Below are 15275 nucleotides of genomic sequence, written 5' to 3'. Positions count from 1 at the left end.
TGGCTTTGAAGATGGAGGAGATGTGCCATGAGCCAAGGAACGTGGGTAGACTCTAAGCTGGGAATTGTCCTCACATGACAATGGAAAACTAGGTGGGGAAGCTCAATCCTACAACTCAAGCAACTGAATTCTGTCAACACCTCCGACGAGGAAAGGGAACTTCCCCGACAGCCTCCAGAAAGGATCACAGCCCTTCCTGTGCCTTGATTTTAGCCTGATGAGACCCGTGTTGAACTTCTGAAATACAAAGCTATAAAATTATAAACTTGTGCTTTGTAAACTACTCAATTTGCGGTCATTTGTTATGGCAGCCACAGAAAACTAACACAGATATGCATGAGGCATTCTGGGAGGTATCAGCCAAACAGCCCGATGGATATAAAGCAATACATACACACACCCAACACACATACGCGCGCGCACACACACACACACACACACACACACACAGCCACTTTACTCAAATTGAATCATTCTATAACACATCTTCCCTTATATGGATGAATAAAAACATATTTTGAACAGGGATCATTTAAAGTACTGGTTATATAAACAATTGCTTTTGTGATCTTAAGAATTCCCACAGACAGGGATGCCTGGGTGGCTCAGTCATTAAAGCACCCGACTCTTGATTTCAGCTCAGGTCATGATCTCAGTTTGTGGGGTTGAGCCCCACACCAGGCTCTGCGCTGATAGTACAGAGCCTGCTTGGGATTCTCTCTTCCCTCTCTGTCTGCCTCTCCACTGCTCTCTCTCTCTCTCTCTCTCTCTTTCAAATAAATAAACTTAAAAAAAAATTTGCACAGATAGCAAAATGTCACTGAAATTTCCACAAATGTTGGTGCTAATAAATAAGACCTGTTTATATTATATTACTGGATTACATTTTTCTATTTACTTACGCAGTGATTTCAGACAAAAAAATAAGCGTTTTTCCCCCAAAGGGGGATTAGTGTTGTCATTTAGTTTTTCCTCTAAGTGACGAGCTTGACTAATTTGTCAATAATTTGTATGGCAAGTTCTAGGCACACAGTAAAAGTAGAAGAACATGTGTCTATGGAAACTCTTCAGGTCGTTCATGGTGTTTCTTCCTCTTTGGGCATTCCTGCAATCCCTCCTCCGTCTGTTCTCTGGTTTAGCCTCGAGAGGTAATGACCTCCCAGGGGAATTTTTGTTTGATGAGTCAAATGGACAAATCCTGCTGTGATGTCAAGTTACAAACACGGCTTTCACATCTTGGACTTCACCATTTCAGACAAGACAGAAGCATTCCGCAATGCCCCCAACACGCTTTGCTAGGGTTTGTAAAAGTGGAGGTACCTCTGCATGTGTACTGTTAAAGCACTTCCTGCTGCATTCAGGCTTTCTGGACTATAAATGATTATTTGTGTCCCCAGCTCCTAATGCAGTCCAGTGTCTTGTCTTCCTTCCTTTCCTTAGCGACAGTTTGGGGCACAATTATATAGCATCTCATGGCTTCTAATATTTACTCCAGTTTCTTTGGAAAAAAGTAACACAAGAGCACCTGTGTAGCTCAGTCGCTTAAGCGTCCAACTTCAGCTCAGGTCATGATCTCATGGTTCGTGGGTTTGAGCCCCATGTCGGACTCTGTGCCGATAGCTCGGAGCCTGAAGCCAGCTTCGGATTCTGTGTCTCCCTCTTTGTCTGCCCCTCCCCCACTCACGCTGCGTCTCTCTCTGTTTCAAAAATAAATAAATATTTTTAAAAATTTAAAAAATCAAAAAAAAAAGCAAAACAATAACAACTGTTTAACACAAAATGCACAGTAGCTGATAGTGACTGTCAAAATTTATATCACAACTGAGTTTGGATAAGATTATTTCTCATAACCCTCTATTAGAAGAATGTTTACTCAAAATTCACACATTTTATTTGATGCAAAGTGATTTTTATGTGACTTAAAATTTTTGGTTCCTATGTTACTATCGTATCAATAATTCTCAATTACCATTTGGAGATTGTATTGTAATTTCAAAGAAGAGTCCTTTGCGGGTGCTTTACAATTACTACACTTTTATTCCCATTTGGATTTGGGGGCAGATTTAATTTTAAATCTTAGTTTCATGTGTTCATTTGTTCTAACCTTCATTAATCCCACAGGTATTTATTAAGTAGTTTTATACGTGAGGCATTGTACTAAGAACTGGGGCCCTGTACATTGATTTCTTATGTAACTCTAAGCAAGATCATTACATTCCATAAGCCACAGTCTTCTCATTTGCAAAATGGGACCAATTATATTTATTCATAAGAACATGGTGAGGATTGGGGCACCTGGGTGGCTCAGTCAGTTAAGCGTCCGACTTTGGCTCAGGTCATGATCTCATGGTTCGTGGGTTCGAGCCCCACGTTGGGCTCTGTGCTGACCGCTCAGAGCCTGGAGCCTGTTTCAGATTCTCTGTCTCCTTCTCTCTCTGCCCCTCCCCTGCTCATGCTCTGTCTCTGTCACAAAAATAAATAAATATTAAACAAAAATTAAAAGAACACGGTGAGGATTAAATGAGATCATGTACATGGTGCTTGAAAAAATATATATATGAAAATTAATATATAAACTGCTTGAACAAAAAATAATGTAGCATCTTAAGTTGTCATCTAGTAGATTATGTTAAATTAATTAAAAACCAGACATGTGTTTCTTATTTTCGAATTCAAAATCATTAAAGAAATGATGGTCCAGGAAAAATTCAGTATTATTGTAATATGAGTTTTCTGTCATAACATAATGCTGTTATTGCTAATGATACTATCAAGTTATGTTCTGGTCATTTTGAATGAAGAAAAATTAGTGAAACTATAGTATATTTCTTTTCATGTTATAGACTTTTGCATTACATCATCATTATTTTTTTAATTTTCTCCTTAGAGAGAATATTCAGTTAAAAATACACCATAACGTATCAACTACCCCTTCTAGCAAGGCAGCGTAACAAAATATAATGTGAAAAAATCATGACAAACACACTATGTGAATTCCTTTGTTTTTAATTTCTATGCAGGCAACAGACCCTGATGCGGGAATAAATGGCCAGGTGCACTACAGTCTGGGCAACTTCAATAATCTCTTTCGCATCACATCTAACGGGAGTATTTACACAGCAGTGAAGCTTAACCGAGAGGTCAGGGACTACTACGAACTTGTCGTTGTGGCAACCGATGGGGCGGTTCACCCGCGTCACTCAACTCTGACGCTGGCCATCAAAGTGTTGGATATTGATGATAACAGTCCCGTGTTCACTAACTCAACGTATACTGTCATCGTAGAAGAGAACCTGCCAGCCGGGACCACCTTCCTTCAGATAGAGGTGGGTGGAAGACGCGTTAATTTTGTGAATTCCACATTTTAATATCTCCATTAGTGTCAGGTTGCAGATTTAGCAAATAAAAAATCAACACGCCAAGTTGAATTCCAATTTCAGATAAACAGTGAGTAAATGTTTAATATAAGTGCCTCTCAGATATTACATATTGTATTTTATCTAACAACCTTACTTCAGGGATATACCAAAAAATTAAGAGGAGAAAAGATACATTTGTAAGAAATCAAATAACAGCTGTTAATAATTTTTTTAATTTATAAAATTAATTTTACATATTTATTGTAAAAATTGACAACACAATAGTCTATAAAGAAGTTAATAATCTCCCACTTTGTACATCCAGGATACCCAGGATTAAGTTTTTATATGTATTCTGTGACATTTATCTTTGTACTCCCACAATATCAAATAAATATTTTTATATTTACATACATGCAAATATGCATGTGTGTATGCATATATCCATATATATATTCAAATAAGTGTTTTCATGTATGTATATATGCAAATATGTATATATGTATATATGCAGCCATGTGCATATATATCTATGTATGTATGTATTCAAATAAATATTTTCATATATAAATATATGCAGATATGCATGCATGAGAGTGTATGCATATATACCTATGTGTGTATATGTAATCAAATAAATATTTTCATATTTACATATATGCAAATATGCATGCATGCCAGTGTGTGCATATGTATGGGTGCATGTGTATATTCGAATAAGTATTGTCACATTTTCATATATGCAAATATGCATGTATGCCAGCATATCATGTATACCTATATATATTAAAAAAATATTTTCATATTTACATGTGTAGAGATTTGCCATATATTTTACAAAAGAGGATATTGCTGAACCCATTGTTTTTACTCTCAGTGCTCTTCAGAAGTCTAACTGTCCTGTTTAACAGTGTCCCCACATTCAAGCCTGTTTTTTCAGTCTTCAGCTACAATACTACCAGAAACTCTGGACATTCTGATTCAGTACATTCAGTTGGCCCAGAAATCATTTTAAGCAACCGCCCCTTTAATTCTGACACAGACGGTCTACGAAGTATATTTTGGGGGGTGGAAAAAAATCTAGTCTTTCCTTGACCTGCCATCCACAACTTGAATGTTGTTAGCATGGATTTCAAGAACTTGCAGTTTTTTCATAATTCAACTCAATAAATATTTAGGCCAAAACATTAATCATTCTGAAAAAGGCAGGTGCCAACCAGGGAAAGGGCCCTATTTCTCCATTTATTCTTCTGTTCATCTATTCATTTATTCATCCATTTATTCATCAAGCGTATTTTCACTGTATATTACATGCATTTATCCTCTGCTGCACTTGAGCGATGCCAGCGTGGATAAGACAGATTTCATGCCTTCCTGGGGTTTTCAGCTGGGTGTGGCAAACAGACAAGCCAACCCCAATTGCAGTAGAGGTTCTCAATGCAAGGAGCTTAAGAAATCACAGAGAGTTTAGAAATCTAGTCTTGAGACTTAGATAGTTTCTTCCTACATTGTGAATGGAGAAGCAAGTCAGTTTTTCAAGCAGCAGAAGAGAGATTCAAAGCATTGGAACAAATCTCTTGAAATCCTGGGGGAGAGGAGACAGAGAGATGCTAGAAAATGTATGGCTCCTTCTTCCAGTTTTCAGGAGATTGGGGTTAACCCAAACTAGAATGGGAAACAAGAAGGATTTTAGTTAGGAAAATGACACCATAAAATGTGTGCTTTCCTCGTATCTTCTAGTCGTGGTGTCAGTAACTGACCAGGGGGCCAAGACATAAGTTCCCATAGCAGGTGCAAGCATGGCTGTGTGCACCTTCCGTCACACCTCATCTCCCCACTCCCCCTCGCCCCATCCCATTGCCTCCACCAGAACCCTCTGCCTTCTGTGCTAGTCCTGCAGGACCCACAGCTGACACACACCATTCCCAGTTCTGAACACCTTTTAGCCGCCATGTCCCTGCGTGACTTCTATTTTAGTATCTGTTTGTTTGCTTGTTTTTTCCCCCCGGAGACATTAACCTGCAGGGCAGGATTTGTGTCTTGACTCATCTCGTGCTTTCGTGCATAATAACTACTCAATAAATGTTAATTAAATGGAGTATAATAGGGATCTTTAGAAATGTACTATAGGATCTTTGTAAGAAGCAATTAGTACTTCTATTTTCTTAGTTTCCTTATACTCCTTTAATACTCTATTATGTGTGTGAAAAACACTCAATAAAAATTAATCCTTATTTAAAATATTATTTTTCAAGGTTATGCAATTAGCAGGAAATAATAATTTATGACTATATTCATCTCTTTACTGTGCTACGATTCTTTTCATTAGTGATTTTCCAGGTTAAATAAATCTAGTAGTAAGATAAAAAGATGATAAAGAGTCATGGGACTCTGTCTCCCTGTCTCTGTTTGTCTCTCTTTCTCTCCTTCCTCTTTCTGATACATTACTTAACAAAAAAGCTTTTCTTTAAAACACGTCGTTTCATCATCATGTAATTCGTGTCGTTGTAGGTACTGACACATGACCTCCATCAGGCTTGTCGTCCTCTGGTTTGGGAGCACTGCCGATGTGACCGTCTTTCTGCTTGACTTGTTACAGGCCAAAGATGTTGACCTCGGAGCAAATGTGTCTTATCGGATCAGAAGCCCAGAAGTCAAGCACTTTTTTGCACTACATCCGTTTACAGGAGAACTCTCCCTCTTAAGGAGTTTGGACTATGAGTCATTTCCAGACCAGGAAGCAAGCATCACTTTTCTCGTGGAGGCCTTCGATATTTATGGAACGATGCCACCAGGCATTGCTACTGTCACAGTGATAGTGAAGGTAGGGAACACAGGTGACTCCTGGTTGCCTACTCCATTCTCTCTACGGAGTCTGTAGCACACCTGAGTGTCTGGGGCAACGGTTCCTAACAACACGGTAGTACCAGACCCAGAGCAGAGGTCATCACTGTGAAAGACCTGAGGAAAGGCCGCGTTGTTTACAGTGTAGAAGATACGTTTGCATGAAACTCTAAATAAGAATTTTAACACTGGCTGCCTGAATGTCCCCTTAGTTCTGGATTCGCAATCTAGTTACAGTCTCTCCAGACTACAATTCGGTCCAGAGTTGACAACACCAGGAATAATCACTTCATCCAAATCCTCCAATTTAAAAGTTCTAAGAAGAAGAAGGGTACTGAAAAAGTAGGAGTTCGAAGGCCCAAGAACTAATTAGTTTAGTTTAGTTCATAAGCCAAGATTCTGGAACAAAATCAGCTTGGGGATCAGCTGGAACTGGGGTCAGGATGTGGCTCAGCCATGTTCAGGGTCTGAGACGCTGAGGACTTTGTTAGCTGTTCCAGATTTCTCATCCCATCCATCGTAGCAATCTGTGCCAGGTGACTGCTTGAGAGAGCATGGTATCTTGTCTTTGGGGATTCTAGTGATTTCTAAGGCAACACCTTTAGAAGAAGACAGGAGGAGGGATTTGTCAGCTCTCAATTGTTAGTGTATGTGAAGGTCACCTGAGCCGTGGGCTCCACTGTCGGATTCCTCTGCTCCTTCCCAAAGGAGCACTTTTCCCAGGGGAAAGCATCACAGACGCTTTTCTGCAGATGGATGTTCGCTTACAGTGAGAGAAACTTGGGTTCTGAGGATGATTCCAGTTCTTGAAAGTGCTGTCCATACAGGGCTGTACGTATACAAGGTTACAAAGAACACAAGTCATAAGTACGTAAGGTCATAGGCAACTTTTCTACATGTTCGTTTTTGTTTTTTTGTTTTGGGTTTTTTTTGTTTGTTTTTTACTATGCGCATTTTTGTAGGGTACTGCCATGTGTAAATGGTAGAGTAAGAAATAATCCCTTTTCTTGAATTTTTGTTTGATTGTTTAACCAATAACGAATCTATACTACTGGTTTTCTTAGACAATATATTACTGATATGAAAACATAGAAGATTGTTAAAGACTGTGCCAAAATATAATTAGCATGACCTTATTTACCATGTAGGTAATTGCTGTAATGTTCTTGACTGTAAGAATCTTTGGGTCTTGGTTTTGTCTTTTTGTTGCTGGGTGGATAATCTTGCGATCAGAGAGAGACACAAAAATTATTCCACTGTTCCTTCTTTACACTTGACCTAGCTTATCTGCTGGAGCACATGTGATATTTCTTCCCTGGGGTCCTGCTGTCTCTTCTAAACTACACTGGGAAGGGGACACGTGTCCCTTCCACTCGCAGATGCCCAGAAGCTCTCTGGAGAATTTTATTAAGGTTTGAATTCCTTCCTTCTCAGGCATCCACAATGGCTTTTTGCCTACTTCTTCCACTTTGCATCTCTCTAGCCTAAGAAAGTTATTTTATTTAGCCTAAGAAATTTAGAGATCTGTTTACAAAAGCACTTTAGGACCATGGCAGTGTTTTGGTTACAAAGATGTGTCAATAAGCCCAGAAACGAAGACCAACATGAGCCTGACCTAAGTGAACTAACCATGTGGCAGAAAGACTCTGAACCAGGTGAAAAGTTTGGGCCACGTTACCCCAGTCTACACTTGCCTGCCTCTGCGGTTTGGTGGAATTGTCCACTAAAAACATTTAAAATAGCAAAATGGCCACTTATCGGCTGTTTTGAATAAAAAAGGAAGAAAAGACTTGCTGCTCATGGCCATCTCCCCTGATGGGATGGCCTGCTCTCAAGATGGGTGTGGTTCATAATGGAGAGTTCTTTTTTTTTTTTTTAATGTTTATTTATTTTTGAGAGACATAGTACAAGCAGGGAAGGGGCAGACGCAGAATCTGAAGCAGACTCCAGGCTCTGAGCTGTCAGCACAGAGACTGATGCAGGGCTCGCACTCATGAACCGTGAGATCATGGCCTGAGCCCAAGTCGGGCTGAGCCCCGCAGGTGCCCCAATAATGGAGAGTTCTAAACCATCACAGACTCTGACCTGCCTGTTTTGCATTCAGCTTGGATTGATTTGCTTGGATTTTTTTTTTTTTTTTTTTTTGATAGAAGTCATTGGAATCAAATGGGATCCAAACATACCATCTAATCAAGCAAGATGTGTTCTAAGTAAGTCTCATTCTCTGTCTGGGACTGGCATCTCTAAACACGCATCTCACGCTGCCTGACCACTCCTTTGTTTTAACACTTGGGTGTCATTTCTGGCTTCCACGTCGGCTTTCACATCGGAAAGGTTTTGCTCATCGATGGACTTGCTCCTTCAGAAATAGGAGAGCGTCGACCTAATTTTTGTTGTCTCAATTGCCTTATCTTATTTAGAGAGGTCAAACATTTTCATGGTTGGGCCTTCCTCACCTATACAAAATTATTTCTGATTTATCATACTTTAAAAACAAAACTCAACCAACCAGTATTCAATTGTAGACATTTTCAATGCCACTTTCTTCTTTCAAGGTGATGCAAGCATAATAACATTTGCAGAACATTTCCCCAAATGCAGGCTGACACTCGCCTGTCTTTCTTCTGATCACTCAGGTCTCAGATGATCACAAAAAGCTTTAAAACTCTACTGAGTAATATTGGGGCCCATAGGAAAATATCATGCTTGTCTGTTTTGAAGGGAAGAATGGAGTACAATTCTCACTTCTCCACAAATGTAGGTCTTTACGAAGCATACAGATTTTTTGTTATTGTTTTTTTACTTGCAGTGTGACAAGCTCTTTTGCCGGTGACATAATTGCACAGTATTTGCTAATAGATATTGCTACCCAAAACAGTCACCACAGGGAAAGCATCATGAAGATCTCTCTTTGAAAATGAGAAGAAACATAATTTTCTTTTGTAAAGAAGAAGAAGGGGGAAAAAAGATCCAACGCTTAATATCTACTCCATCAAACTTATTTAAAATTGGAGCAAGGATGGGAAAATTGAAGCGATGCTTGGAAGGAAAGTTATGTCCATAGTAGAAAAAAAAAGTAGAATTTTATCACAGATACCTGCAGAGTGCTTTCTGAGTGATCCAGAACAAAACCAATGGTGATCATACAATTAATATGTATTTTTGTTGCAAAGTTTTTGTAGGACACTGATATATACAACCTTCTTCGTTGTATCTTGATTGAATATAACTGAAAAATGGGCTACATAGTAGTTAAATTAGATGATGTGAGTAAAACTCTGAAAAATAAAACTAAAATTCTATACAGTTTAAAGTGAAAAACCCAGAGAAAAATATACCCTTACAAATGGAGTTGTGCTATCCTACAGAAAGTACACACAGAGAAAAGGTCTGTCTTCTATAATGAGCCAAAAGATGAAGACCAGTCAGAAAAGTGGGCGTAGGTGATTTGGCTCTGTGATGCTGGGCATCCCTGAAAGGCCTATGGAGGCTCTTCTAGGACGAACGATGACATAAGTCCTCTGCTGATTATAACTCAGCTGGCATGACTGCAGGGGGAGGGCAGGGGGAGGCGGTCCTTCTGTGGGGGCAGGAGACTTGGCTCTCCAGTGTGTTTGCCTGTGTTGCAGATGCAGGTGTGGGAGGAGGGCAGGGGAACTGGAAGGGCCAGACGTGAAGTAACATCCACAAGGACCAAGGCTGCTGGGGTATGCAGTGAGCCCTGGAAGATGGGGCTAATATTTTCATCTTTCAGAGGTGTTTCCTCTCCAGGAGGAAGATAGATGTCCCTGTCCCCGTAGAATCATAGGGAAGGGATTGCTTTTCCAGATGGAAACTCAATGCCTGTTACAAAGGGGCACTTGTCACACCACAGACCCCTGACGGCTGGTGATGTGCCGCTGATGCTCCATGGTCACGGCACTGGTAGAGTCCTAGTTTTCATCCTCTCAGACGAGTCGCGCTTTAACAGACCGGGAGATGGTCCAGAACTCAAACAAATGAGAACCTTGGCACAGTTCAGGATTTATAGCATCCTCCTTCCCTTTCTCTGGAGGGAGACAGTTGAATAAAGGATGATTTCAATGAACCAGCTAGGGGGGTATGGCCATGCTAATCCAGTGATCGTTATTTTTTTTTTACCCCTGCTGACCTTTCCCTTAGGGTTGGTTGAACTGGAGAAAATACTTGTTTTGGACTATGGCCTTCGGATATTTTCCTTTATTCCACTCTGCATTATCATATTCTTATTAGTGTGTTCTTTCTAAGATACTCACTGCCAAGTTTAAAGAATGTGGATATATCAGGAAGAGCATGCCATGGGGCTGAGCCAGATGGTTTTTTAAAGTATCTGTTATTCTAGAGTTTTACGACTCGGATGTAACGTACTTCCTCTAAATAAGCAAACCAGAGGAAACAAATAAAAAGGTGCTTGCCCAGACTTAACAATAGTTTCTCACAAGTAGAAATGATTCCTATTTCTGTGGGTCCCTGTCATGGCTCCCCAGATACCACCCAGTGATTTGTGGGAGTCCCAGGGAGGTGCCTTCCTTGTGTACACAATTATGTTCTCTTACTCCTCAGTGATTCTTTCATTCTCCTTTTTACTGCAAGTCTCCAGGGGCGCCTGGGTGGCGCAGTCGGTTAAGCGTCCGACTTCAGCCAGGTCACGATCTCGCGGTCCGCGAGTTCGAGCCCCGCGTCAGGCTCTGGGCTGATGGCTCAGAGCCTGGAGCCTGTTTCCGATTCTGTGTCTCCCTCTCTCTCTGCCCTTCCCCTGTTCATGCTCCGTCTCTCTCTGTCCCAAAAAAATAAATAAACGTTGAAAAAAAAAAAAAATTACTGGAAGTCTCCAAATCTGAACTGTCTCTCTGTGGGGCAGTAGATGCTGATAAGCCTGTTGATAGCAGTTACCGCTATGATCTCCCCCTGTGCCTGGCCACCCTCGAGGTGGCTACTGTCTCCATCCTGATGAGTTGGCTACCACAGACTTGTGGGCACTCTCAGTGCATCAGAATTCTCAATAGATTCTCTGAAACCTCTCATTCATTCACCAAAGTCATAGAGTGTTCAAAACAGAGTGTGTGCCTTTAATATTTCGCTGTCTTTGGGATCTCTCAGGATGTATTTCCTAGAGCATGAGCTGCTCGAGATGGTAATGGGTCTCATATACAAAGAATTTCATAGGCAAATGGATTTGGGAAATACTGCTGTGCACAGAAGTAAACAGAGGTCTCCACGGTAGACCTTCATGTGGGTCTTCATAATGTGAACATCAAGAAAATAAAAAGTAATTTCCCACATTTTCCATAGCTGATTATGGAATTTTTCGTTTGCTTGTTTGTTTATAAAGCTTCTGATAGGATTAATTTTCCAAAAAACGAAATCTGGGGACAAATTTATTGGGTGTTAATGAAAATAACTCTAGGGTTAAATATTGAGGAAGTTGTTTTTTTAAGTATACAAATGCAACTCATACAAGTCTCGCTCTCTTTTTTTTTTATACCAACAAACAAAAACAAACTTTATAAATAATTATAAAAATTATATTCAGGGAAATAGATTAGCATTTTGCAATGTTTAGAAGCTTAGCAGGCTGCCAAGATAACAGTAGAGTTATTGTATTATAAGAAATTTTAAACTGTAAAATACTTTTGAACAGAGGTCTTTAAAAAGTTGTATGTAGATTTTTTTGTAATGAAAATCCTACCCAGATCGTCTTACATATAGATAATCTTCTGACGACTTGACCCACTCCCTTTCTCCTCTCCTCCAAATCTCAGAATGACTCTTCCAGGGTCTGGAAAGCCAGCACGAAGTCATGGGTCTGTCCTTCACCAGCTGGATCACCATGAGCAACCTGACCTCTCTGAGCCCGGGTTTCTTTATATATAGAACAGAAATGCCAATAGCTAACATATTTTAGACAAATGAGATGAGTAATTTAACAGACCTGGCATGATGCCTGACTCACAGTAATTGTTGTGCATACACGTAATTGTTGTGCACATCAGAGACAGAGAAAGCCTGGACGGGGCGTTACAGTTAGAGACGATCTGCTCAAAGATTTGAGCTCAGGATATACACATACATATTCTTCCAATTGCCCTGAGCCTGCTGGCTTGGAAAACAACTCAAAACGTCATCAGCTCTCTGCTCCCTACATTACCATTCCCAAACTGCGAGGCCAGATGGAAATGGGGTTACAGTTTGAAGCTGTGGGTTCATCGGCCTTGCCCAGGGCTGTGCTCCCCTCCTGGAGCCATCCATCTAGAAGGAAGGTTCCACCTGCCGGCGGGCGTGAGGGAGGGAGCATTTGCTAAAGTAGCAGGCGCATCCTGGGTTCAGTTCAACGCCTCATTACCTACTTTCCTCACATCATTGTACTTCCTTCTCATAACAAGCATGACACTCAGCAGTATCCTTTCATCTTTGCTGTCTGCTCCTACCCGGCAGCTCAGTGCCAGCAGGTCCTGCTCCTGTCTTGGTGGCAGTATCGTCCCCAACAAGGAAAGTAATGCCTAACACCCAGGGGGCTCCGTCAGTATTTGTGGCACTGAGCACCACTGCATCTGCATCAGGGTATGCAGCCCCCCAAGAATCCAAATAGCCACATACTCAGAAATAAAACCAGAACGAAAACCAACTTAGGCCTCTTGGGCAGAAACTGCCAGGACAAGTTTTGACCCAAAAATAGAGGAAAAAATGATGTATATTTACGATTTGTGTTTAGGAGAAGCCCCTGCAAAACAGGACAGAACAACACAAGATTGTTTGGCTGGAAATGGGTTCTCTGCGCAGAACCACAAGAGAAGGGAGGGAAGTCACGGAAGGCAGCTAAGCCCAGAAACGGCAAACGCAAGGTGTCCGGCTGTGGACAACAGACCCGGAAGGGGCAGAGGACAAGTTAACCGTGCCTTGTGCCAAGAAAGATCCAGGCGTCAGCTTCCTGAGCTCCACAGCTTTTAGGAGGGGCAGGCAGCAAACGGTTGTAGGTGCACAGTGCTGAGCCAGGCAGGGCTGCGGCAGTGGGGAGGGGAGCCCTTCCAGTGGCTGGCCTGGCCCGTCCCTGTCCCTTGTGGGGCACGCGGCGGGAGCTGAGGCCGACGTCTGGCATCTGCTATCTTTTCATCCTTTTCAAAAAGATGGTCAAGGGCACCTGGGTGGCTCAATCCATTGAGCATCCAACTTTGGCTCAGGTCATGATCTCACGGTTCATGAGTTCAAGCCCACCTCGGACTCTGTGCTGACAGTGCAGAGCCTGCTTGGGATTCTCTCTATCTCTCTCTCTCTCTCTCTCTCTCTCTCTCTCTCTCTCTCTCTCCCTCTGCCCCTCCCCTGCTCACGTTCTCTCTCTTTATCAAAAAAAACAAAGACAAAAAAACAAATAACTTTGAGAAAAATAAAGTTAAAAAAAATAAAAAGATGATTGGAATGTATACATTTAGTACTCTTCTATCTGGAAAAATCTCTTACGGAGAACAGTTCTTACCCATGATTCCGGAAAATCAAGACTTTTTTTGTCATCTCTTTCTTTACTGTTTCGTAGCAAACCCGTCATTAATTTGCACTCTCCCAACAAGTTCCTGTTTTCCTGGGATGCTCATTTAAAAAGATTCCTTAATCTATGCTGTGGTCCGCCAAAGTGTAAAGGGTTTCTGTGATTATTTTAGGCTTTCATTTAGAAAATAAATAAATGGAACTCATATTTTCTTCTTTCTAGCTCACTTCAGGTGCAGTTTTATTTGTTTGATATATGGAAACAAATTATAAAGTGACTAGTGCATTTTTTTTTCCTAAGAAGGTCATAGAGTTGTTCCCGATGAGAACTGTGTCAACATTCAGAATACTCTTTAGAAACATGAGCAGTAATTTCGTCCAGACCCACAAGAACTGTAACCCCAGAGCGCACACTATTCCGGGTCTTAAAACTGTTAACAAGAAGACAGAAGGAAGGTCTGCTTCTTTTTTGCCAATACTACCCTCTAGTGGAAAATGGGCAAGAGAAAAGAGGTTGTCTTTGAAGAGTGGAACTTGTCCTTAATTTGCTGCATAACAGAGTATTTGCACAGAAGCAGATTTATGTACATTCTGCGTCAGACATCCCTGGAGCATAAATATAATGAACTATTGATTAGGCTTGTTGGCATTGCATTTCAATAAATTTTCTCATCTGAAATAGTGCATTGTGCAAGAACGTCTTAGCTACAATAGAAGATTGTAACCCCAAAATGTGTACAGTGTGCTATAAAAAGAAATGCTGCTATAGTAGCCGTATTGATTTCTTGCTCACCCTGTCAAAGGCCAGCAAACTGAAGTAGGAGAGGAGCCCGTCTTTTAAAGGCCTTCAGTTTATTTACCGCCTTAGGTTTGTGCCTAATCAGTTTGAGGCCAGATTATAAAAAAATATCCACTCCGCCTTCAGAGGTGAATCTAGTGAATACTTTTCCAGAAAAAAAGGAAAGGGGGGGGGGGGTCACCGTACTCAGTGCTGTCAGCAGCTATATGACATAACTGGAAAGCCATATCCCTCTTTTTTCCCCCTGAAGAATCAAATTATCCAAAAGCATCTTGTACCATTAAGGTTTGAAGTGTCCTTTGAGATGAAAAAAAAGAAGACAATTTATAGGAACATATTGAATTCATGTCACTCAGTAAATGTGACTCCCAGTGGGTTTGGGAACTCATGGAAAAAAATACTGGTGTTGGGCTCCTTCTGACCTCCAGGAGTTACAACTAAGGGTTGCAGAAGGATTCATTTCCACCCCGTTAGTTCAAGATGCACTCGTTAAATTAATTGGAACTCTTGAAGAGAGAAGGGGAAAGTGTTCATGCAAATGTTTTACATATTTACCCCCCCCTTCCTAGAAACTCAAGATCAATACCCACACCACCCTCATTACCAAGACTGAGTGCTCTCAGACTTATGTTCTTGTTCAGATTCTAAAGGTCATAATTTATAAAGGAAGCCTCTTGTTGTTGTTGTCCATTGTTGACAGTTATGGATACTATCTATGAAGCAGAGGAAATGATATTTTTACTTTTGCTTGCTGTTGAAAATGTCTTATCCCTTAT

General features: G+C 40.9%; 1 protein-coding gene across 1 annotated transcript in view; it reads left to right on the top strand.

The window, feature by feature from the left end:
* The window catches only part of PCDH15 (protocadherin related 15), a 786947-nt gene that overhangs the window by 585593 nt on the left and 186079 nt on the right, over positions 1-15275 (top strand). Inside the window, 2 exon segments of the mRNA XM_032595259.1 lie at positions 3021-3326; positions 5959-6183. Coding sequence (XP_032451150.1) covers positions 3021-3326; positions 5959-6183 — 531 coding nt within the window.

This window comes from Lynx canadensis, chromosome D2 (genome assembly GCF_007474595.2).
Source record: "Lynx canadensis isolate LIC74 chromosome D2, mLynCan4.pri.v2, whole genome shotgun sequence".
Classification (NCBI taxonomy): Eukaryota; Metazoa; Chordata; class Mammalia; order Carnivora; family Felidae; genus Lynx; species Lynx canadensis.
This window is presented reverse-complemented; position numbering and strand designations above follow the sequence as displayed.